This window comes from Tachysurus vachellii, chromosome 6 (genome assembly GCF_030014155.1).
Source record: "Tachysurus vachellii isolate PV-2020 chromosome 6, HZAU_Pvac_v1, whole genome shotgun sequence".
NCBI classification, from domain to species: domain Eukaryota; kingdom Metazoa; phylum Chordata; class Actinopteri; order Siluriformes; family Bagridae; genus Tachysurus; species Tachysurus vachellii.
Window position 1 is genome coordinate 10304961 of NC_083465.1, and position 26377 is coordinate 10331337.

General features: G+C 39.0%; 1 protein-coding gene across 1 annotated transcript in view; it reads right to left on the minus strand.

The window, feature by feature from the left end:
- ttc7a (tetratricopeptide repeat domain 7A) overlaps window positions 1–26377 on the minus strand; it is a 28981-nt gene that overhangs the window by 1595 nt on the left and 1009 nt on the right. Inside the window, exons 2-19 of the mRNA XM_060872128.1 lie at window positions 22166–22329; window positions 21602–21770; window positions 19970–20100; window positions 19550–19674; window positions 17903–17981; window positions 16088–16257; window positions 14253–14316; window positions 13637–13774; window positions 12605–12688; window positions 10895–10999; window positions 10210–10327; window positions 9321–9378; window positions 9157–9229; window positions 8499–8659; window positions 6458–6574; window positions 6269–6375; window positions 5998–6132; window positions 4145–4347 (exon numbers count right to left, since the gene is read on the minus strand). Of these exons, the coding sequence (XP_060728111.1) occupies window positions 4145–4347; window positions 5998–6132; window positions 6269–6375; window positions 6458–6574; window positions 8499–8659; window positions 9157–9229; window positions 9321–9378; window positions 10210–10327; window positions 10895–10999; window positions 12605–12688; window positions 13637–13774; window positions 14253–14316; window positions 16088–16257; window positions 17903–17981; window positions 19550–19674; window positions 19970–20100; window positions 21602–21770; window positions 22166–22329 (2201 nt within the window). The remainder of the gene's footprint in view (window positions 1–4144; window positions 4348–5997; window positions 6133–6268; window positions 6376–6457; window positions 6575–8498; window positions 8660–9156; window positions 9230–9320; window positions 9379–10209; window positions 10328–10894; window positions 11000–12604; window positions 12689–13636; window positions 13775–14252; window positions 14317–16087; window positions 16258–17902; window positions 17982–19549; window positions 19675–19969; window positions 20101–21601; window positions 21771–22165; window positions 22330–26377) is intronic.

The window sequence follows — 26377 nt, forward strand, 5'->3', positions numbered from 1 at the left end:
TGCTGGGGACATTCTGGGTGGGGTGCCAACCCATTGGAGCATACAAACACACACATACACTCACATTACCATTTAATTACTATGGAAAATTTAGAGATGCCAATCAGCAAACGATTCTCGATGTCCAAACCGGAGTACCCAGAGAAGACCCCTGATGTACAAGGAGAACATGCAGAACTCCACACACAAAAGAGACAAAAACTGAACTGCTGTGGTGTGAGGAAAACGTGCTAACCACTAAGCCATTGTGATTATAAATGCATAAACTACCCCTTTTTTCTGTCTCTCTGTTTTTCCCTCTGTACACTGCAAAAGACTGTAAATCTGACATTTGGAGAAAGCAAGGCTAGAGAAAAACACAAGCATGGGTGTGTATGTGTAGCTGTTTGTACATGCTGTAATATGTGTCTTTGGGTATGTGTGCAAGGAGTTTATTGTTGTGTGCATCATGCTTCGCTCACTCTCCTAGCAATATCTACCCACTGCAATCTACCCACATTTACAATGTCTCCATCACACACACACACACACACACAAACACACACATACACACACACACACATGCTAAGGCATGCAAAATAATAAACACAATAATAGGAGGCCAAGCAAGAGAAGCATACCAGAAGTGTGACACACACACACACACACACACACACATACACACACACACACACACACACACACATAGAGCTATGCTATTTCTCAGTGGCAACAGATGGCTCCTGATTATGCGGCCACTTCAAAAAGCTGAGAGCAAAAGAGGGTAACTCCTGGTAGAAAGTGAGAGAGAGAGAGAGAGAGAGAGAGAGAGAGGGAGAGAGAGAGAGAAAGAGGGAGAGAGAGAGAGAGAGATAGGCAAGATGGAGGGAGGAGAAGATAAAAAGCAAGGCACTCACTTACTCTTTAGAAGGGAGTACAGGATTATTACCAGGCTCATAAAATGGGTTGCTGCAGTTTACTATACACAGTCCCACCCCTATAAACCAGTATGACATGGTAGCTAAGGCTTGTTGAGACAACAGAGAAAACGATAACAGGCTTGGTGCTGCTTTGAATTTTTCTAAGAGCTGATGTTTTCTGAACACGGCTGTAGTTTTTATATATATAAACCTTGTCAGGTTTAAATCCTCTTCAAAATACACTTACAAGTAACAGAACAACACATTTACCTATATACATTTGTTTACTTGTATTTCAGATCTTAAACATGCTCTGAATTATGATAATCAGTTGCTAATGGAAGTCAGATGTAGTATTCGTTAGTAGTATATTTGTACTGTGGTTGCTCTGAAATCAATCAGTGGAAGCACAGGTGATATGCTTGTTTGGTATATTTGCATAAGGAAATGCATGTGAGCTGGCTCCAGGAGAGTGGAGCTGTTTTGTTCCCTTTAAATATAGACCTTGTTTAGGCATACTGAAAATGATTTGTTTACAATATGATTGGGCTGCTTAATACCATAAATCCTGAACCACGTTGAACTGCTCATGATACATGAAATCCTCTGTATTATGTATGGTAAAGCTGTCTCGAAAGCACTGAGAACATTAACAGAGCATGAAGGGGAGTGACGTACTGTAAGCCAGGGAGCTTTCGATTAGTGTAGTGTGTTGGTGTTTATCGGGTCATTGACACATGGTGAGGATGAATACAGAGATTGTTCAGCTTGCATCTGAATGTGCTAATCCTGCTGCATACTGACCTGATCCCTGTGTGGCACAGCTGCCGTTACCCAAGCCATGCTCACCAGCTATTACAGCACAGCAGAGAGAACACACACGGACACCGACACGGACATGTTAAACATGCACACATAAATGTGCATATAAAATAACACACACTAAGCAACACGCATACACTTCTCATTCCTGTTATCTTTCTCTCATTAGCAGACCTCTTGGTGGTGAAATACAATCCCCCAGTTGCTAGGCAATCCCATAACGGCCTGAGAAGGAGTGAAGTGTTATAAATAATGTATTTGCATTATCTAATCAACTCACTGCCGACCCCATCCAGAGTGAGAGAGTGAGAGGGAGAGACTGTGCCTGTGTGAGATGGTGTGTGTGTGTGTGTGTGTGTGAGAGAGAGACACCGAGACACACTGCTGAGTCACACTAAGATGCAGTGAGGCAGCATGGCTGATCTGATGTGGCTAAACTCATATCACACGATATTGGAGGGTTGCACTGAGTTTAGATCGATCGGCTGTACAAAGCATTGAGTCAAACATGAATGCACCTACAATCCATTTAGGTATGTAAAAGAAGATTTCAAAAGGCCCTAAAGTATGGAATCTGTAGTGAAGTAAAACTCTATGGACCATATGAATCAGTAGCCCAGATTTAAAATAAAAAAAAAAAGATAAAAGAGGAAATAAAAGCAGTGTCTTTGTGTACTTCCGATGTCATGTCTATCACTCGAAAATTGAAAAAATTGGACTAGGTTGGAGATCCGTCTCCAGTCTGACAGGCCAGACAACAACATTCGAAAGTACTTAGCACTGAAATGCTTTACTGTAGCACCTCTGCTTGTTTGCCCTTCAGACATTTTCCTCTAACTAGCACAATCTATTAGCAAGGAGGGAGGAAAATTTGACAGCATTCCGCCAGCTCGGAGACGTGTTGAATCATTCTTGAAGTATTTGTAGTTGGCTACTTGTAAAAGACAAGTCACATTTGAGCAATAATCCCACTCCAAAAAGCAGGAGGCTAATGCTCGAATGCAGTGGATTGCATTATTTGCAAGAACTCGCTGAGCTGAGAAGGCAATACAGCTGCTTCCTTTGCTATTATGAGCCCAACGCTGCTGTTGATTCGTAATGAAGTCACATTGCACACAATGTTCGGCAGAGCAAGCTGGCAGCGATTCAGGATTTTATTACCTCTGGGGATTGACAGAGTATGCCTGTTCTCCAGAAATAGCAGGGAAATGTGCTCTGATTGGCCAAATATAGGGAGAAAATGGCCTGGCTTCGGCAGCGCTTACTCTAGCACTGACTAATGAAGACCTTGACATTATGGAGTCACAATGAGTGGAGGCAGCGCTAATGTTAGCTCACCTACTCCATGTGGGCTGCAACTGCAGCCTCCACACACGCTACAGCGAGTGTAGTATATTCACAACGCTCCAGTTCTCAGTTCCCAGCTCATACTGTGATGCTCTCAGCGATACTCTGAAACCAGAAGTAGTTTACGTCATAAGGAAAGTGACCAGTATGTACAGTATTACTCCCATTACTCCCATAGTTGCATGAATCAGTTATTTCTGAGTATCTCATGCACAATTTTGAAATTATCTCATGTGAACCATAAATAGACTACAAAAAGCCATTTTTTCCATAATCAACAATATAACCTCAGTGCAGAATCAGATGCATAATTTTCTGTGAAATTTCCTGTACGGGGTTGCTCTAAACTCTATTAATAACCAAGTGCTTTTTTTACCAGGAGGTTATCCCTAAGTTCAACAGCTGCTAAACAGTACAAATGTTTATTTACACCATAGATAGCATCACAGATGTGTCAAATAACAACACCAGTGGTGTTAAGCGTGTCACAAACGCTCCTATTTCATGAAGCAATATAAATCTGTTGTGGTATGAATATTACCTCAGATTCATAGAGGCATGCGAAGGAGCACGATGGAGCAAAGTGAGTATGAGTACAGTGTGGGAATCTTGTTTCTAGCAAGCTGGGACATATGGAACATGTACAAGTGTCTGATGATGACAAGTGTCTGCTGATGTAAGATGTATGTAAGAGATAACATTCAACAAAGTGTCCTAATACAGTACATGAAAATATGGCCTGGGTTGAAAACATGACGACATGAAGCAGAGCAGTTCTCTATTTCCTGCTATCAGAACACTTAGTCAAGCGCTATCTCACTTACGCCATGGCACCTTACCAAAGGATTGTTCACTATGTTACTCACAACTAAATAATATAAAACAGCACACAAGAGCATCACTCTGTTGTGTTTCCTTCCATTTTTCCCAAGCATCAATGTTATTTACCTCTGTGATATCAAGCCTACAGTGTAGTACAATAAAGCATACATCTAGGTATAATGTACCGTATGTGTTATTTCGGTGTGTGTGTATGTGTGTGTGTGAAGAAGAGAAAGAAAGAGTGAGTCCCTCACTAGGTGGATTAGTATATGGTGTCCTCTAGGGTTGATAGCCAGGGCTTCATCATACAGACTCTTGGCCTCAGTATCGTTGCCTCTGCGTTCAGCGAGTCGGCCCTTCAGCAGCAGCACAGAGTGAGAGGTGGGGAAAAGTGCTCCTGCCTCCTGCACGCAAAACTGAGCCTCCTTCAGCCGTCCGTCAGCCATGAACAGCTCCCCTACAACACACACACACACAAACACACACAAACACACACACATACCCACACACACACACACAATCTGTTATATCATAAACGAGTAATGAATGATTTGACAATTTGGATAGTCAACACTGGAAGTCTATAAAATGTCAAAGTTTACCAATGGATTCTCAATAACATGTGAACAACCTGTCATAATGTCATAAAGTGTGCCACAATGTTCTGAATTGAATTTCAAATTGTGAAAGGACCAAGGACAAGTATAAAGCCTATAAATACTATTCATCAACAATCATGAAGTGGACCACCCACATAAAGTGAGATAAAAATTACCGATGGTGTCTATAGTGTTTTTTCATGCGTCTATACCGAGGTGTCTATATTATCTACTAAAACATAGATAACATACATAAACTTCTTCAGTGTTTAGATTTAGTTAATAGGCTGCTTGATGTAAGTCACCTGACAGTTTGTTGACAGTATATAAATGCTTCGTTGACAGTTTCTAGAGTGCCTACATTGGGGTAATCTAAATAAAGGTTTAGTCATTTTTAATTTAACCTTTACTCTTCTATAAAGTGTTCTCTCTCTCCTCTTATTCCTTATAACTTATGATTAAGATTCATGCAATGCCTACAGTAGGAATGTTTAAAATGTGGGAAGTAATATAAATAATGATTATATGATGTTTGTTTAAATTTATTTGTTTAAAGTCTGTGCATTTTAAAATGGGATGCTGGTCACATTTCTAATGTAGACATACACATATAAAATAACATGTATACAACAATCATCTCTATGTCTATATAAGGCCATAAGCAAGGGTTATCCTTGACGTCTGCGTACTCCTTCTTCACTGGCCACCACCATGTTATCATAAGCCAATAAATTATTACCACATGCCATAAAAACAGCGTGGGTGTGTGTCTGTGGTAGAACTCACAAATAAGACATTTGCTTTAAAATGAAACTAGTTCATATTCCATACAACACAATTCTGGAAAAAAATAAAGATCATTTTACATCACTGCAGGTTTTTCCTGGGTTAGGCAACGAGCTCAAGATATAAAAAAAAAAAACGATGGGAAAAGATTCAGATGTAATAGCCTGCATGTTACAGCTGTGAGTGATCAGTAATGTAATGCTTTCATTTCTCCAAATGTAATACACTGGCGTAAATGAATTGAGCAATATCTTTATTGTGGATCCTGTATTACATCATCCTGGATAAGTTATGCATCGATATCTACATGTTTTTTTCTGTTTTTGTGAAATAAATAAATAAATAAATAAAAATGACGTGGCCCATCGCAGGCCGGAAATGAGCCCAAGCCTGAGGAATGTTGAGAATGGAAATGAGAGGGCATAGACACTGTGAGCTGAAGCCCTGGGAAAATGTCCACTTCATACACAGCTGCATACAAATATCACAAACCATAGTATGGGTTATGTCAGGAATACACAGAGCTGTTAATCTTGAATATGTTAAACAGAATTTTTAAATTAATTTATTATTATAGCATTACAAAACTTAAAACACTCTTCATCGGTAGACTGTAACCTAGTGTCTATAATATTCATCTTCCGTGAACGGCCTAACTGACGTCTCAAGTTTCTGCTGTGCATTAACGTGTGATTGCCAAGTAGCAGCAATGTGTTCTTTACCTGCCTGAAGCCAGATGCGCTCCAGAGTGGTCCAAATGTGGGCAGGGCCATGTCTCTGGATAGAGCTGACTGCAGACCCTTCCGACAAGACCTGCTCCAGCCGAGACACAGCCAGGGATGGAGCACTCTGAGAGCCTAATACAAGGCAATACCACACGCGCACACACATGCACACGCAAACACACACATGCTAGATAATATCATGTACAGTAGGCACATAAACATATAGGTACAGTAAATACTGATGCAACAATCCCACAATAATACAGACCTGTTTCTGTCTCCTGAAAATCTGGTAGTGTGAGATTTAGGCCGCTGGGCTTTCTGCTTAATGGGCCTGGCTCAGGAGGAGGAATACTGCTGTCGTCATCAGTCTCACTGAAAATACAAATTCTGCTTAATACTACTGCATATTTACATTAAGTAACCCTCCTACAGTCACCGACACACACACGTCTACCTTGGTCGGGGAAAATCGTAGTGAGTCTGCCACAAGTGTAACATTTCCTCACATGTCTGCAGAGCTACAGCTGGACCATACAGAGCCTCCTCCAGTTTCACTTTAGTAAAGAGCAAGCTGCAAAAGACACACACACAAAATTTTAATAAAGTAGACCGATGACAAGGCAACCGGACACAAGATCAGTGACTCATGTCAGTGTAAAAACGCACACAGTGATATGCTTAAGGGCATGAGCTCTTCAGCTGTGCTAATATGATGAGTGAGTACATGTGTGGGTGCTGCTGCTGCCCGTAGTGTGTAAAACCCTCTTCAAGGCTTCTGCTGACAGCAACACTGCGGCAGCAAAGGACCATACGCCCACTAAAGCATGCCTCCCTAGCAGCTGATCAGTGGGTGGATGGGACCATATATGGAGAGAGGTGTGTTTATTAAGAGCATCAGTTAACATGGCATGTGCAGTAGACAAACAGAGTTTTAGATAGATAGATAGATAGATAGATAGATAGATAGATAGATAGATAGATAGATAGATAGATAGATAGATAGATAGATAGATGAGAGCCATAAACAATATGTAATATGTAGTTGAGGTTCAATTTCTTGTCGATAGAGAGGGAAAGTGATCCTGCAAAACAAAACCTGATCTCATGCCATGGTGTACCTGGTTGTGCTAGTGTCATAGAAGCCATGTGATATGAGCTATATGATATGAGAGGAGATGGGCTCACCCAGAACATGGCAAACACAGCCCTATTCATGGTTCAGATTACAGAGCGCTACCATGCTGAAGAATCCTAAATGTCTACTGAAAGCCAAGATCAGCTGAATAAACAGGTGTTTCTAGGTGTAACTTGCATGACTGGAATAAAAACCTGCACCCACACCAGCCCTTTGTGCACACAGTCCTCCTATAGATTCCTTTATATTCCTATATGGGGTTTTGACAGTATAATCATGACCTTTCCAGAGTCCTCAATATTCCTCTATAAAGTGTTGGCATTTATACATTAGATCTACTTATTCCCTGTCTGTCTACCTGTAACGCTTTGTCCCTCTGTAACCCTAGAGATCAACAGTGACCCCATATGGCTAAAATGTGCAAAGCATGTAAACACCAGTGCATTGAGGATAACAGTAACTCTAACATCTCTCTCTGAGCTCTAGTGAAACTGTTTACCACTCTAGACACTATGGGAACCACACTGACATAATCCACTGATGAATCACTGCCTTCAACCAAAGCAACACCATGTTGTAGTTTCCACTCGTAAAGGCACCCTATTGTTCTAGAGTTAGTAATCATTGTTCCATAATCACTCTTCCCCACCTGCATTCATTGAGAAGGCACTACATCTGCCCTGAGAGAATAGTAAGTGTTTGGAAAGGAAGAAGTGACTCACACTGGCACAGGAGATTAAGACTCTGGAGGGTTTCAACCCGAGATCCTGCTATCATTACTTTTGTTTTTGACTGTTATATTTGTAGGAATCCCTTAATTTACTCCTGTCTTTAAAACAAAACTTATTATTCCAACCTTCTCCATGATGTCTGGTAGCCTGTAATAATAAAATGTGTCTTGTCTTCATCCGATTAGATACACACGTGCACACGCTTCCTGGATCCAGAATAAATTACACCAAACAGGCCAAGGCCTTGCACTATGAAGTTTTGTAGTCATGAGGTTGCTTGAGGACCAACTTAAAGAACAATTTGCATATTCGCTGGCAGTTCATTATGAACAATAATAGAACAACATTTTATTCAACATTTTTCTAAAGGGTGGTGCTAGTTACCAACAGAAAATACCCAGGGGTTAGTTATAATAATAAAACCGGTTTAGCTGCTCTAGTTGTTTTGTTGTAAATAACATAATCTCTTAGATAGAATGCATGAGCTGTAAGAAAGTAAAATGTAATTCCAATGCTCAGTGTTCATCAAAAGGTGATCTAAAAGGTCACTGTAAACCATTATATGTTATTATATGGGCTTGTAGTATAGTTAATAGATGTACGTACTAGTCTAGACTTAACACACATACTTGAAATTGTCAGGGTACTGGCTGAGGGTGAGGATCAGTGTGTCCAGGGCATGCTGGTAGTGTTTCTGAGCACTCAGCAGAAGCACAAGCAGATGTAAGGAGTGCAGGTCATCGCTGCGTAGATTTAAAGCCAACTGCAGAGGCTCCATTGCTGCCGATACCTTTCAGGGAGAAGAAGAATCGCTGAATTTCAAATAATCAAAACCACTGCTGTTTGTGCGTCAGAAATGTTACTTGATCCAACACTACTATACTAATCAGTGTATTGTTGAGGAGAGCACCAAAGCGCTGCCACAATAACCATGATTATGTCATTTTGACTGCGCACCTGTTTGCACCAATGTGGATCTGTCAAGCATAAATTATCACAATCAGTTACCACACAGCAAACATGCAGCTACTAAGTAGACAGAGAGCTGACTGAGAAATAATAGGAATAATGTGATTGATATTAAGAGGATTAGCTGTGTATGTAATGCCACCTGCCTGAAATATAGTACATTTTGATTAAGGTCAAAAGATTAAGATTTAAGGTTTGTTTTGTTGTTTGTTTTATTGTACATGTAGTACATGACTGATATATCTAAATCCCCATATAAATATAAAGGCTGGCTGTAGTAAAAAGCATGAAAATGCCCTTTATGAATGTCTGCCTTACTTGTCGCACTAATGCCAGCTGAAGAGAGAGGTAGAGGGCAATCTGAGGGTCATGGGGGTCCACTTCATGAGCACTAAGAACAAGAGGAAAAACACAGAGTAACATATCATTGATGAGTAAAAACAAAAAAGAAAAGCAGAATCACTTTTACTTATTAAACCTACGTCTGTAGTGCGTGTAGAGCTTGTCTGTTGAACTCATCTCTGTCACCTTTCAGTATCGCTGCAAGATAAGTCAGAAAATAGCATTAACTTTAATGATAATGGGAGCTCAGACAGCCAGAAGAAGAAGTCAGAACTGAAAAACTGAGTGAGGTGAGTGAGTGAGTGAGTGAGTGAGTGAGTGACTGAGTGAATGAGTGAGTGAATGAGTGAGTGAGCGGGTGAGTATGTAAATGAGTGAGTGAGTGAGTGAGTGAGTGAGTGAATGAGTGAGTGAGTGTGTGAGTTAATGACTAAGTGAGTAAATGACAGTGAGTGAGTGACTGACTGAGTAAACGAAAGATTGAATAAATGACAGTGAGTGAGTGAGTGAGTGAGTGAATGAGTGATTGAATGAGTAAGTGAGTAAATGACAGTGAGTGAGAGAGAGAGTGAGTAAGTAATTGACTAAGTGAGAGAGTGAGTGAGTGAGTAAATGAGTGAGTGAGAGAGTGAGTAAATGACTGAGTGAGTAATTGACTGAGTGATAAATTGAGCAAGTGAGTGAGTCAGAGAGTGAGTGAGTGAGTGAGTGAGTGATTGAATGAGTGTGTAAATGAGTGAGTGAGTGAGTGAGTGAGTGAGTGAGAGTGTGAGTGAGTGACTGAGTGAGTGACTGAGTGAGTGAGTGATTGAATGAGTGTGTAAATGAGTGAGTGAGTGAGTGAGTGAGTGAGTGAGTGAGTGAGAGTGTGAGTGAGTGACTGAGTGAGTGACTGAGTGAGTGAGCGATTGAATGAGTGTGTAAATGAGTGAGTGAGTGAGTGAGTGAGTAAGTAAGTAAGTGAGCAATTGACTGAGTGATTAAGTGTGTGAGTGAGTGAGTCACTGCGGTAAAAATAGACAGATTTACCATCTGAAGCTTGCAGACTATAACACAGGCCTATGGTAAGGTGTGCTCTGGCAAGAGACTCCTCAGCTCCTTCACCCAAAGCAATCACACTTTTTGCAAGAGCTTCGGCTTCATCTAGCTGTAAAGCATCGTTATACATGTCTCACACAAAAAGGTCTTTATTATTCAGTAATGTCAACATTGCAAAATGATTCAGAATTCAGCTACATATCAAAGCGCTTGCACAGTTTCTAGACAAACCCTCTCCAAAGTGCTGCCTTAATCATTATTCTGCTCTTACCTTTGTGTCTTTAATTAAATGTCTAATACGTCAGTAGCAGAATTCTAGGTTTTTGATCTGGAAGTTGCCTGGCCTGACACATTAATTCATGCAGTTTGCCTAAAGTGGAGGTCTACTGCCACTGTTAATCTTCTTATGCCTTGTACTCTAGATATCTGCCCTACTCTCTACTCTGTCAGCAGATATGAAATAATCTCTTCTTTAATAAGCACTTTAGTGTGGATAAGAGACTGTGGTGAGATTGTGATGGATACTGTACTAAAACCAGTGTATCTGCATGGCATCGTTACATAGGACTGTTTACATAATGACTATACTGTAGCATTAAGAAAATTTACACAAGCATGGATTTTGTTCTTGGTCACGCTCTCTCTTTCTGTGTGTGTGTGTGTGTAAGTGGTTTACCCAGTGCAGCTGGTTAATGCACACTTTGGCTGCCAACAGAGGTGGTGTGGGGTCCTGAGGTTTCATCCTAGCACACTCTTTAAGCACAGACACAGCAGCTTCATTCTGTGACATAAAATGTCAGTGAAAGATCCACACTGATCTTATCAAATGCTGCCAATTATTATCTACTTTCAGCTGCTGAAAGAGACTCTGCTGATTCATATAAGGGACTGGCCATTATGTAGGTTGACTGATAAAAGACTGATTTATGAGTAATGGTGGAAAGACATTATGTATGGAAATTATATGGCTCTAATAATAAAAATAGAAGTACTTTTTATTTTAGTAAGTAAATACAATTCATCTACAGTATAGGGTGCAACATGTTGCATTGCCAGGATTCAAAAATGTGATCAGGAGTAAACAGTCATTGAGTTAATATTTTTACATCTACAGATAACATCTGATATCTTTACATCTGATAATCTGATGATTCTAGTTCAATCTGAATCACCAAGCCAGTCAATAATCAATGTTCAGTTTGTGCATTTCATGTCACTATTTTATACTGTATGATGTTCGTGAACTCCATTAACACAATTAAGAAATCATTCAAGTTATTTATTCATGTTTTAATGATCAGAAAGCTGCCAAAAACAGACAGTTGTCATATTACTAGTACTATAAATGTGATAAATTTGCTCTTGGTTGAGAGTTCATGGTATTTACTTGTATTAAATTAAATCCATTGTAATTTGAACAGAATGCTATAATAGTATAATAAATACATTTCTACAAGTATTTGGAACAGTTCAGTATTGGAAGAATGAAGGCAATTCTTCCAAAAAATATTCCCTCAGCTGGTGTATTGATGATGATTGACAGCGCTGTCTAACACAGAAATCCAAAATCTCATGTAAGTGTACAATTTGGTTCACATCTACTAACATTGACAGCCATAGAATTATTTATATCAGAAATGATTCCCATCAATTTTCAAATATCAGCTGACATCTATTTAGCCACACAAACACACATGTACACACATAGAAGTGCGTGCATGTTGTGAGCTTTTTCTTCCTGTCTGTCTAAATTGTACACTGGTCATGGATTCAGCCAGGCCATAACCTGTTAAACCAGGCTTAAAGGACCCATATTATGGAAAATAAAACCTTTCCTTGCTTTACAATAATAATAATTTGATGTACTGTGTAAACAAGTCCTCTCTTGATATCATACAGCGCATAGATGGAAATTACGCTGCAAGGACAGAACATTTTAAATTGTTTATGTGTCACTATCGTAAACACAATTACTTATGCCTTACAAATTAGCCCAGAGCAGCTTGGTCCACTGTTGTTGCAGTCTGGTATTGCAAAGCTATAGGCACAGAAGGTCTGGGGCTAAATGACTAAACATGACGTGCCGTTCCTGGTGACTGGGAAGCAAATGTATCTTTGCATAACTTTCTGGACAGCAAAAAAGGAGTGGCAGAAATTTCTGTTTTTCCAACATCCATCAGGCACATTAACATAGCCTGTCTATAGGAAATACGATTTCGTTTAGCAAATTGTCACCTAAAAATGTATGAAGTCACACAAAACATAAAAGTGTAAAATATTGGGCCTTTAAATCATTTTAGGAAATAAAAATCTCCAGCATACAGCCTGTACCTGTGCGTTCTGTGTTAAAATAATTGGACTTGATTGGTTTTGTTTTATGTCTCACCTTTCCACTAGCCATGAGAGACAAACCCAGTTGGTACCAGAGATGAAACTCACTAAAGGAGAACTTCATAGCCCGTTCCAAGCACTGGCACAGACATAGACATACAGTAGGCACAGGAACAGACACACACGTCCATAATGTTGTTACACATGACCTTTACAGCATATAATGTGTACAATAATATTTTCAACAGATAATTCTAAAATGGTTATAACCACATATATGATATAGTTAGTTACATGTTTAACAAGAATTAAAAATTATAATATATAATAAAATACAAAAAGGTCAGAAAAATGAACTGAAATTCTAGATGAAAAAGACGTCAAACACAAAAGTTGAATAACAGAGTTTTAATTACATATATTATGCTGCCATTTTCCTTATTGAGTAAAACAGATGTTGATTGTTAGGAGTCTGGTATACTGAAGCATGTCTGTGATTCTTGAAAATCAGTCAAACTTATCTGCCTGTTTTGTTTGTTTTGTATTATTTAAGCCCAGACATTTAATTTCCACATTCCCAACTGACCTTGATGAGGATTGGTGTATTTACTAAATTTCAGATTGAACAGCCGTCTACTAATAAACATAGTGTATTAATGAAATGGGTGGATGAAGGTAAATATGGTAAACATATTAGAAGAATTAATGGTCTTTTAATAGCATGGGGTTCCCCAGGGGTGTATGTTAAGCACTTTATAGCTAGAACTAAACACACTGTTAGCAAATAAACAATGCACAATGAGATGAGTAAAGTGGCTAGACGATATGTGTTAGAAGATGATTCTTTATCTATATTCCTGAATTCACCTTGAAGGGCTGGAATGCACCTGGTTAAAACCAACACAGCCTAAGGAAAAGGAGGAAAGAATAAAAGTAGAGAAAATAGAGAGGCACCATCTGGCACACAAGAGAAGCAAATAAAGGAAACTAGCATAAACATTGACCCTGATAATCAAGACTCTAACACACTTCTTCTGCCCACAGGTATGTATTAGATGGTTGTCCCTGAACTATATAGGAGACTTACCTCAGACAGCATGCCATATTGCCCCCTCCTGGCCATGCTGATGCTGAGCAGGTCATACACAGAGGAAGCATCCTGGATGCTGGCCTCACGTGCCTCCTTGTGCTCTGGTGTGCGGCTGATCACTGCCTCACCGCTGGCCTACATTGGTGAGACAGACAGCACATTCATTCCAACATCAATGATTGAGGTAATAAATGGGGAAAATATATTAAGAAAGAGCATGTTGAGATAAGCAGAAGATCCCTGCATGCTGACCAGAGGAGTGTTTTTGCAAACGCTGTATGTTTTAATATTTAAGTAAAGGTATTTGATCCCATATAAAGAAACTTTTGCTTGAACTACCAGTTACTATGGGGGAAAAAACCTTGGTAATAACTCATTGTGCGCTGTGACATGGTCCATATCAGACCATAAAAGCTGCATAGCACAGACATATTTTTTAAATAGATTTTATATACTACTCTACACTGTTAATCAGGGAGGATTAGCTGTCTGTCACAACTGTAATAAAATAAATAAATAATAAATAATGGAGAGCAGCACAAAATGGAGATAAATAATGGAGAGCAGCACAAAAAGATTTGGACAGATAGAGGAGTGTGAAAATGTCCCTCACCATTGACTCGGTGATGAGCAGCAAGAGAACGGCCTCCTCCACCACGTCCTGTGGACAGAACGCTCTGCAAGCAGGAAACAGGAAGAAGACGTCATTCAGGAGTGTGTGTGTCTGTGTGTGTGTGTGTGTGTGTGTGTGTGTGTGTGTGGTGGTTGCATGTTTCAGTCTGTAATAGAGAAGTGCTCCACTGGTCATGGAAAACTCTCAGGTGTCTTTCACACAGTACCTATTGTCTCTCAAACTCTCTGTACTGCATTCTGGCTGCTTCCGTTTTTTTTCCTTTCAGCGTCCCTTCAGCATGCTTAATATCTAATCTGAGGCTATGAGTATCTGCTTCCTGTCTGCAAATGTCTTACCTGATATTCTCTCTCTCCTGTTTAGGTACAGATTAGTATTTAAATTATTGAGTAACGACGTACCTAAACAAGAAGTATGCAAATTTTAATCCTTTGTTCACAATTTTATATTCCTTTCTCAAGTTCTCTCTTTCTCAGCCTTGTCATTCTGTTTGCAAGGAATTTACAGGTCCCCATGTTGCTGTATGACTTATTTGTATATTTAAAACACCAGTATACGTGGACCAAAAAAAGATTTGTTTTGTATTCAAATGTTCATTTTCCAGGCATTTCGTTAGGTACATACAGTCCCCTCCAAAGGTACTGGAAGAGCAAGGCAAATTCTTTGTTTTTTTACATTTTATTGTAGGTCAAAAGATGAATTTGATCCTCTTGGTGGTAAACAATACAATTTTAGTTTGAATTTCAAGTAAATCACCCTTAATATTGGCTTGCATATTTCTTACTTGCAATAACTGCATCAAGCCAGTGACCCAGTGACAACACCAAACTATTGCATTCTTCTTTTACAATGCTTGTCCAGGCTTGTACACCAGCATCTGTTAGTTAGTGTTTGTTTTGTTGGGTTTCTACTTTTAGTTCCCTCTTCCAGAAATGAAATGCTGATCAATTGGGTTAAATTGCCTTATCCATCTAAAAGCTTCCACCTTTTCCTATGATGAAGTAAAATTTTCTTCACAGCTCTCACAATGTTTCTGCCATCAACTGCTGTTGATTTCCTATGTGACCTGTTTGGTGTCTGGTTGTTAGTACACCAGTAGTTTCTTTCTTTTTTAAGACATTCCAAATTGCTGTATTGGTTATACCCAATGCTTGTAAAACATTTTTGATCAATTTGATCTTTTTCCCCACAAACAGCTCTCTGGTCTTCAGGTTGGTTTATCCTTTTTAAGTTAAATTTGCTGTTTACTGGCAAAACCCAGAGCTCGACCCATAAACAGACCTTCAGTGATATTCATTGTTTAAACACTCAATCTAACAGGACACATTTTGGCAACAAATAAATGGGTGGGTTTAAGTTTTAGTTGTTTTAACTCATCTACATTTAAATATCAAGCTGAAATTTAACTCATATTCATCTTTTGAACTCACACCCAAATGTGTTCAGTGGCCTTTAAGAAGAAGAAGAAGAAGAAGAAGAAGAAGAAGAAGAAGAAGAATATACATATTGTATTGTCACATATACATTACAACACAGTGAAATTCTTTCTTCACAAATCCTAACTTTGAGGTTGGGGTTAGAGCTCAGGGTGCTCTAATCCAGAAGTCTCTATTAATCTTTAATATCCCTTACTTTGCAATTTCCCATAATTCTGGTGACTGTGAAGGCCATAGATTGAGATTTACATAATGTTCACACTCACAATATCATTCAGTGAGTCAGAATGACGTCCCCACAACAGGAAAGGGTCAGCAGTTTGACAGATTTCAGTTCAAGCTGTTTTGATGTATGTGTAGGAATGTGTGTGAGAGTCTCACCCCTCTGTGCTGTAGTATTGTGGTGGTCTGGAGGAAGGGTAGATGGTATCTTTTGGGTGTGTGGCTCCTTCTTTGTGCAGCCATGTGGGGGGTGGAGGTGAAAGTGGTCCCCAGTAGCTTTCCTCACTGACTGAACTCAGCAACACCTCTGAAAGCTTCTTTGCTACTGTCTGCATAATAATAAAAGTGTTGAGCAAGAGACAAGGAAACAATACATTTCTTTAATCTTATACAGTGCCGTGCAAAAGTATTCATACCCACTGAACTTTTCCACATTTTGACACGTTACAACCACAAAAAAAATTTATTTTATTGATATTTTATGAAATAGACCGAAAGAAAGCGGCACATAATTGTGAAGTGGAATGAAAATTATAAATGGTGTCCAATTTTTTTTTTTTACAAATAAATATCTGAAAAGTGTGGTGTGCATTTGTATTCAGCCCCCTTTACTCTGATACCCCTAACTAAAATCCAGTGAAACCAACTGCCTTCAGAAGTCACCTAATTAGTAAACAGAGTAGTAGTGTGTAATTTAATCTCAGTATAAATACAGCTGTTCTGTGAAGCCCTCAGAAGTGTGTTAGAGAACATTAGTGAACAAACAGCATCATGAAGACCAAAGAACACAACAGACAGGTCAGGGATAAAGTTGTGGAGAAGTTTAAAGCAGGATTAGGTTATAAATTAATATCCCAAGCCTTGAACATCTCACAGAGCACTGTACAATCCATCATCCGGAAATGGAAAGAGTATGGCACAACTGCAAGCCTACCAAGACATGGCCGTCCACCTAAACTGACAGGCCGTGCAAGGAGAGCATTAATCAGAGAAGCAGCCAAGAGGCCCATGGTAACTCTGGAGGAGCTGCAGTGATCTGTCCATAGGACAACTACAATATTAGTCGTGCACTCCACAAATCTGGTCTTTATGGAAGAGTGGCAAGAAGAAAGCCATTGTTGAAAGAAAGCCATAAGAAATCCCATTTGCAGTTTGCGACAAGCCATGTGGGGACACAGCAAGCATGTGGAAGAAGGTGCTCTGATCAGATGAGACCAAAATTGAACTTTTTGGCCAAAATTCAAAACATTATGTGTGGTGGAAACCTAACACTGCACATCACCCTTGAACACACCATCCCCACTGTGAAATGCACAGTGCACATCCCCACTGGTGGCAACATCATGTTGTGAGGATGCTTTTCTTCAGCAGGGACAGGGAAGCTGGTCAGAGTTAATGGGAAGATGGATGGAGCAAAATACAGGGCAATCTTAGATGAAAACCTGTTAGAGTCTGCAAAAGACTTGAGACTGGGGCAGAGGTTCACCTTCCAGCAAGACAATGACCCTAAACATACAGCCAGAGCTACAATGGATACATATTCATGTGTTAGAATGGCCCAGTCAAAGTCCAGACCTAAATCCAATTGAGAATCTGTGGCAAGACTTGAAAATCGCTGTTCACTGACGTTCGCCATCCAATCTGACTGAGCTTGAGCTATTTTGCAAAGAAGAATGGGCAAAAATTTCACTCTCTAGATGTGCAAAGCTGGTAGAGACATACCCCAAAAGACTTGCAGCTGTAATTGCAGCGAAAGGTGGTTCTACAAAGTATTGACTCAGTGGGGCTGAATACAAATGCACGCCACACTTTTCAGATATTTATTTGTAAAAAACATTTGGACACCGTTTATCATTTTCCTTCCACTTCACAATTATGTGCCACAAAATAAATTTTTGCTTGTGGTTGTAACGTGTCAAAATGTGAAAAAGTTCAGTGGGTATGAATACTTTTGCAAGGCACTGTACCTCTCACCTTGCGAAAATTCTGAGACCCGTGGCTCTCGACCACTCTCAAGACTTGACGCAACTGGTTAATCCCTTGAACCAAATGGCTAATGGACACACAGAAACACACACACCCATACACAATGACAGAAGGAGGGATTTAGTAGTGAGGTTAAATAGAACACCCCTCTTGTGAGTACAGAAGGGACGACAAGAATAGCAATGATGACGATGATACCAAGTCTAAGCTCTGCTGCGAAAGAAATAAATGAATCACGTTCAAGATACTGATAAGGAGATGAAAGCAGTAGAGGTTGACCTCCCCCTGTTGCCTCGCTAAAGTATGACAAACACAGTCAACACACCCAAACCTTTATTATGCTTTCCATAGGGAGCCACTGACCCCTGCTGGACATTATAACAATATCTCACAGAGGTCAGAAAGAGGCCTTAATTTGTGGCTCTTTTGCATATTTTAAGCACACTTTACTAAAAACTGACTTGTGTATTTTATTCAGCTACTGCTATGTGAATATTCTGAAAATGACACAACATGATTGCATATTAAAATGAGCATGAGCAACATACAGTCATAAGCTACATCTAAACCTGCTGACTATGGTACATACTATACATTGATCAGCCATAACATTACAACCACCTGCCTAATATTGTTTAGGTCAAAATATTGTTTAGGTTTTGTGCTACCAAAACAACTCTGATTCATCAACGCCTGGAGTCTCCAAAGACCTCTGAAGGTGTGCTGAGCTATCTCTGGCACTAAGACCTTAGCAGTAGATCCTTTAAGTCCTGTAAGCTGTGAGGTGGAGCCTCCATGGGACAGAATAGTTTGTCAAGCATATCCTCACACCATTCCTGAACAATTCTGGAGTGTTCCAGGGAGCATTATAAGTGCACCAAGCTGACCACAAGATGTAAATAACAAACATGATTTATCAAACCACCTTCTTCCGATGCTCCCTGTTCCAGTTTTGATGCTCACATTGTAGGTGATTTCAGCGATAGGCAGCAATACACTCTGACATCTTGTTATCATAGCCAGCATTAATCTTTCAAAAATATATGCTATAGTATATGGACCTGAATAGACAATGTTGCCTAAAAATATGTCGCTGGTTTACCATTTGTCCTTATTTCGACCATTTTGCTAGCCTTTAACCACTGCATATCAGGAACATGCTACAAGACCTGGCTTTTTGGAGCATCACAGTTTGCCCCCTGTCAAAGTCAGATCCTTACGCCTGCTTTTCCTGCTTCCAACACATCAACTTCAAGAAGTGACTGTTCACCTGAGGCCTAATATATCCCACCTGACTGGTGCCACTGTAATAAAAATAATCAGTGGTATTCATGTTACCTGTCAGGAGTTTAATGCTATGGCTGACTGATGTAATAACCATACAGTAGTTTGAGTGTTCAATATAAGCAGCATGAGAACTCAAATACACACAGTGATGAAGTGCCTAAGTGTGAATTAAATCTGATTTAAGTCCCATGATTTGTAACTTCACTTTATTGTATAATTGTAACTTAGATTTACATGATCCAGTAGTGGACTGGATTTTAGCAACAGACTATAGCAGGTATTATGCACCTGACCTTGGTTTTGAGACTAACACACACAAAGTGGAATGAGTAAAACACACACACACACCCTTTGTGTAACAGGCAGAGATATGCACTCTGGAGAGCAGCCTGCAGGAAGTAACCTGGATCCACCTCTACTGGACTAGCTGATGCACTGCTTTTGGCCGTCTTGTTACTTGCTGAGCAAACAACCTGTTAACGATTTAAAAGACTAGGACAATTAAACAACAGAAACACTTTATCACACAAAACAAGGAGGTTATCATATTGAATCCTTATTATATGCACAAAAATATCACATATTTAGAGTAAAAGGCATATATATATATATATATATATCCTATATGTCCTGACTAATTTTTTTAATCAGACTTGCGGTGATACCTAATTTGTTTATCCTGAATGAATATGTCTGATAAGCAAATTTCCATTTGGTCGGTGGAATGCAAAGCCAGTGTAGTGGTAAAAATGGTTAAAACAAAAAGACCTTGTCTAACTCTTGCAGGTAGAGCAGAGCAGTATCACAGGCCTGAAGGTAACAAGACAGACATTCTTCCTCTCTCTCAGAGAGACGAATACGCGAGGCAGCAGACACTGTTTGATGGTCCAGAGACAGACCTGCAAACACAGACACACACACACTTAGGAATCTCATCTGCCATTGATAATGGTATAATATATTCAGGAGTGATGAATGTATTTGGAGAATAAAAAGACAGAACTGAGCTACAGAAATCCCTGACAAAAAAAAAAAAAAAACAAGCTCCTTTGTCCTGTAATCATGCAGATAATAATTGTTAGTACTTCCATGTTCTACAATGTTCCACATTTCTTTGTGCCCCCTGAGAGAGTCCAGGCCTCCACCAGAGGAGGTCGCAAAGGTCATTTATATATATAAATAAATCTGTGGATAACCCCAAGGCAGCAGGAAGGGAGGAGGGGAGCAGATATCTGGCTTAATCAAATGAGGAACAACTGCCAACACAGATGCAGCAAGACAGAGCACTCAGCTTGTCCTTTGCTGTTGGTACCAAAAACCATAAAACAGAGGATCAGAAAGATCTGGATCCAGGGTCACTTTACTCAATCATAAATATCATTCTGATGTCACTCACATTGCTGTAATATGTGCTTTTTATTTTGATAATAAATGAACTTTACTTTATATAATAATATACGAAATATTAATATACAATATAATATACAAACGAAACCTTTACATGTATTATATGGTTTAAAAGTTCATTTGAAATATGTTAGGAAGCATCTTGGTAGGTTACAAAACTGAGTCTCAAAGACCGAAATGCAGTGTCAAATGTTTGTCTTATACACAAATATCTAATACTGAGATTTCTTCTGACTGACTCTATGTACAGTCATGGCTTAAAAGATAATTCTTCTTTCTAAACACAATGACTCATGATAAGCGTTCAATCCAATCTGTATTCAGTGTAACTTTCTGGGACAGCTATATATAGGAACCTTCTTACAGACAGTGACGCAGATTTCTACGCATTCTTTCCTTCTTGTGTTCACGGTTATTCGTTTCATTTTGGAGAAACTCACACGCACAATGGGAAGTGAATGACCACAGGATATTTTCATTTCAAATGCCCTGGCTCCAAGTGTGAGCATATCTGAGGCAGTTGCTAATGTGTGGCTTCAGAGCCTCACAAAAGCACTTCCCCACTGCATATCAACAGCCTAAACGATTTCAGGTTCCATAAATGGAAATGTACCAGCTAAAACCTTGACTGTGTTTGGAAGAACGTTACAGATTGGGAAGTTTGCTATTTGTCAAAACTGATTAACTGAATGATGGAATACAACAGTCTTTCTACCAAGTGACAACTCAATGCAACATTCATTTATTCTCTTTAATCACCATCAATTTGGGCTTGATTTTCTTTAATTACATTCTGTAGATGAGTGCTGTGATGCAACAACAGCAAAAAAAAAATAACCAAAACATTTTATTTAGTCTGGGTGTAAGTACATGTTACTGTTTCTGCCATGTAATAAACTCCTAGGACATTACTGTTAAATCTCCATTCAAAATAGAGTTAGCAAAATACAGCCTTTTTCACAAATCCAAGCATCGTTTCTAAACAGCTTGTACCTTTGATGACAAAAGCCTCAGCCAGCAGGCGCAGATGGTAAAGGGGCTGCTCATCCCGAGTGAACTCCTCAATGCCAGCTCGTGCACACATGCCCTGGGCATCTCGATAGTGACCCTGTGCATAATGCACTTTGGCCTGTAGGAGTAAAGCTTCATTCAGGTAGCGTGGCTGGAAACATACAGACGAGTCTTTTTAAAACTTTTAACAGTGACACATACTTAGAAGCTTTAGAGACTGTTAAACTAAAGCTAATTGTTATGAAGGTGATAGAAAATCTATTTTTAATTCAGTGAATTTCTTTTCTTTATTATATATTCTAAAGTATTGTGTCAACAGCTAAATGGAAATGAAATGGTTCGTAATGTCATAATGTCCACAACCATGTGTAATAAACAATCATAGATAGTTATAATAAGAGTAGATGTTATGGATAATGACTATTTTATAACCCAACTGTTAAGTTCACACTGATTACATGAAATGACAGACTACAAGCATAACTCCTGGCACACAAGTTCGCAAGCATGTACTGCATGTAAAAATGATGAGAGACTGTGACACACCTCCAGGCGTCCTCTGCCCAGTAGGCTGTTCAAATGGCCTTTGGCTTGGGCTAATTTGGGTTGAGTGTGTTCGGACAGAGGGGTGGAGCTCCGAAGAAGAGCCACGTTCTCTAGCAGGCAATTCTCCAGCAGAGCCTCAGTCTGGAGCAGCAACCCGTAGTCATCTTCACAGGCCACGGGAAAGAGAGAGAGAGAGATTTAAGTTACAAAAATGACCATTTTCAATGAAAGACTTAAATGAATAATAACAAATGAAACAAGAAAATTTAAAGGGTTACAAAGCATGAGTGTCGACTAGATAGGTAGTACAACAAACCCAACTTAGACCAAATTAAACGAACATACATTATAAAACAATATATGTCAAATATACTATAAAAAAAAAAAGCAAAGATTTGTTATTAGGTCTTAAAATGGGTTAAAATAATTAATGAATGAATTACACAGATCAGTGTATGATACATAAAAAAGTCAGTAACACTGTATAAATTAATAATTAATAATCAAAACATTAATTATAATTAATATTAATTAATAATTTTAATGCTACATTCTATATAATTTTTAATTAAATATTAAATAAAGTACATTTCAGTAAAAGAATGAAAGTGGTTTCTTGTTGTGGCCATATTTTTAAAAGCAAAATATTTCAGACTTAAGATATTTAATCCCAAATCAGCACACATGCATAACTTTATTCTTCCAGAGACATGTAGTCGCACGTCTCTAATGTGCTGCTGAGCTCCACCTAAACAATTCTGATAGAACCCGCAATGGCTGCTGCTTTGTTTTTTTTCCAAGATATCTTGGAGCTGAGAGTCTGGTAATGTTCTTTAATTACTTTAGTTATGTTTGTTTTGGCACAAACACAAAGCTGAACCAGAAGACATTTTGAAATGTTCTTTTTCCTTGTGTAGACATCTTGTATATATTGTGGGTTTCCTGTTTGGTTCAGCTTCTTAAACGTCTACACTAAAGTCTGCTATGTCTGACAATGCAGACAGTACAGGATGTTATATATCAATTTTAATATAACTGAACTTTTTTCAATATGCTTACAAAATACTCAGAGGTATTAACTTAAGAAGCAGAACAAAAAGAATTATGCACAAAAAAGCCAGACAGTAGGAAGACCAGACAGCTTGTACTGTCTGAAGTCGAGTAGTGAATCGATCTTAAAGATTATAACACATTTATATTACATTTCCAGCATTGGCTGACTCGAATTGATTTAATTAACAAATGTCCAACTGCCAAAATTACTGACCCTCTCAAATACAATCAGCTTCTGAAGATTATGTGTCAGTGGCCAGATCATGTATCAATGGTCACTGTCCCACGTATACAACGATCAGCCATAACATTAAAACCACTGACAGATGAAGTGAACAACATTCATTATCTCAAGATAGAGGCATATAGAATATATTAGACATCAAGTGAACAAGAAGTGAGTCTGTTCTCAAAGCTGATGCTTTAAGAGCATGGAAAATGGGCACATGTAAGGATGTGAGTAACTTTAACAAGTGCCAAATTTTGATAGACAACTAGGTCACAGTATCTCCAAAACATCAGGTCATGTGTAGTGTTTTTTCACTCTGCAGTGGTTAGTACCTACCAACAGTGACCCAATAAAAACAAGAGTAAATCAGAAAGAGGGTCATGGGCATGCAAGGCTCACTGATGTATATGGTGAGTGAAGATTAGCCTGTCTGGTCCAATCTCACAGAAGTGCTACTGTACCATAAACTGCTGAAAAGGTTAATGCTGGCTATGACAGAAAGGTGTGAGGCCCAGGATGGCTCTTGTCTACTGCTGAACATGTTACATTGGGCATGTGAGCATGTCTGACCATCGTGGGAAGGTTAGGATGTGTGTGCATCATTTACCTGTGAAAGAGATAGCACAAGGATGCACAATAAAATGAAGGCAAGCTGGCAAAAGCAGTGTCAAGTCAAGTTAAGAAGCTTTCATTGTCATTTCAACCATATATAGCTGACACATTACATTTTTAGTGAAATGAGACTATGTTTCTCCAGGACCCTGTGCTACATAAAACAACACAAAGCTAAGGACCTGAAAGTTTGTTTTCCTAGCCACATAAAGTGCATCGTGTGCAACCTTGCACAAACAGTGCAAGACAAAAGACAGTGCAAACAGACAATACAAAAAATATACATCAAGTAGCACCAAACAGTGTGCATTCTGTATATTTTACAGTACATTGCGCAGAAATATATTCTGAACAAAGAGGTTTCTTGTACACATATATACACTTATGTAAAAGCAGCAATCGGATGAGGTACTGAAATGTGTTGTGCAAAAACAGCAGCTGAGTGAGTGATGCAAGACAGTATGAGAACAGTTTAATATGGGTGGTGCTGTAGATATGGATGTATAATGAATGAGTGTTTGGGTGTGTTTTTGAGTTTGGTAGTTGAGTGTAAATGTGTGTGTGTGTGTGTGTGTGTGTGTGTGTGTGTGTGTGTGTGTGTGTGTGTGCGTGTGTGTGTGTGTGTGTGTGTATGCGTATGTGTGTGCATATGTGTGTGTGCGTATGTGGTCGGTCCAGTTCAGTTCTGTTGGGTTATGAGGGCCCGAATGCTTTACAGGTACCTTTTTCCAGATGGAGTGTGTGTGTGTGTGTGTGTGTGTGTGTGTGTGTGTGTGTGTGTGTGTGTGTGTGTGTGAGAAGTGTGTGGGGTCTTCCCAGCTCTCCTCACTATCTGCTACATTGTCTTGTGATCCGTGCCAATGCAATTCCCAAACCAGACAGTAATGCATCTGCTCAGGATGCCCTTGATGGTCCCTCTGTAATATTGTGACAGTTTTGTTAATGTTCAGGGACATCAGTGGCTTCATTCAGCTGGATAATCTGCCATGACACACTGCAGTAATTGTTAAGGAATGGTTTAGAGATACATGACAAAGTGTACAAGGTGTTAACTTGACTTCCAAGTTCCCCGGATCTCAATCCAATCTAGCATATGGTATGTGTTGGATGAACAAGTCCAATCCATGGAAACACACCTCACATTTTAAAGTATGAAACACCACAGCACACCTTCAGAGGTCTTATGAAGTCTTTATGCATTAGAGCAGTTTTAGGAGAACAAAGAGGACCCACACAATTATTGGTAGGTGGTTTTTATGTTACGGCTGATCAGTGTACATTGTCATTTTAAGTATATCTAGTCTTATCAAATTTCAATGCTATTTTATAAATGGCAAGAAGTTGATTTTTCTACAGTCTTCCTTTAAGGTTCCTGTGTACATTTTTCCAAACATGAAATAAGACCAGACCCCAGCTGGAAGATAGTAAAGTTGCATGGGGATAAAGGCTTGACAGATTCCTCATTGGCATTGCAATTCTCCTTGCAGGTGGCAGAAATCTCTAAAATTCCATACTGCTCCTTTAACAGTAGAATACAGCGTTATGTATTTTATTTGTGTTGGACTGAAGTTGGCAGGACTGAATTGTGTCAATGCTTAAAGCCGGCTATATTATACACCACAGCAGTATGTATGACAGCATTGTTTGTATGTTGTAGCTATTGTTCTACACTATATTGTTTAGGTATCACACTGTTGAGGCTTTGAATCATGTTAGCTTTGTTTACTTTAGCAAGGTGAATGGTCATGTGCATGTTTGTTGTGCATGCATTAAGCAGAATTTAGGAACTGTATGTCCCCAGAGCACCAGAAACAGATGACAAATTTGCCACTGTAATGACATGTTAGTTCATCCCTGTGGAAAATACCTTTTTAAGAAAAAGAAAATGCACAAACTTCAGAAAATAAAATCTACAGCAACCTTTAAACTAAAGTAAAACGGCATACTTATCTTAAAAAAAAAAAATAGATTTGAAATTGTCAGGACATTTGCAGTTCTGTAACACTTTCTGTAACGACCAATTGTAACTAGTAATCAGAGCTTACTTGGGTTACCAATCACATCATTCATCACTGACTGTGTTTCTTAAAGTAGTAAACAAAGTAATGAAGCAGAACAAAATAAGCAAAAGAGGTGACAAAATTCAACCCTGTGCTTTTTGTGTGTTTTTGGATTTGTAAAACAAACTTAGGAGCAGACAGCAAATGACATCAATTTCTGTGTAAAGTCATTTGAATAATTGGGCAACCTAAGAAAGTCTTTTGAAAATTTTGTCTATTTAAAATTACATTAATCTTGTTACATTTATATTATGTTGT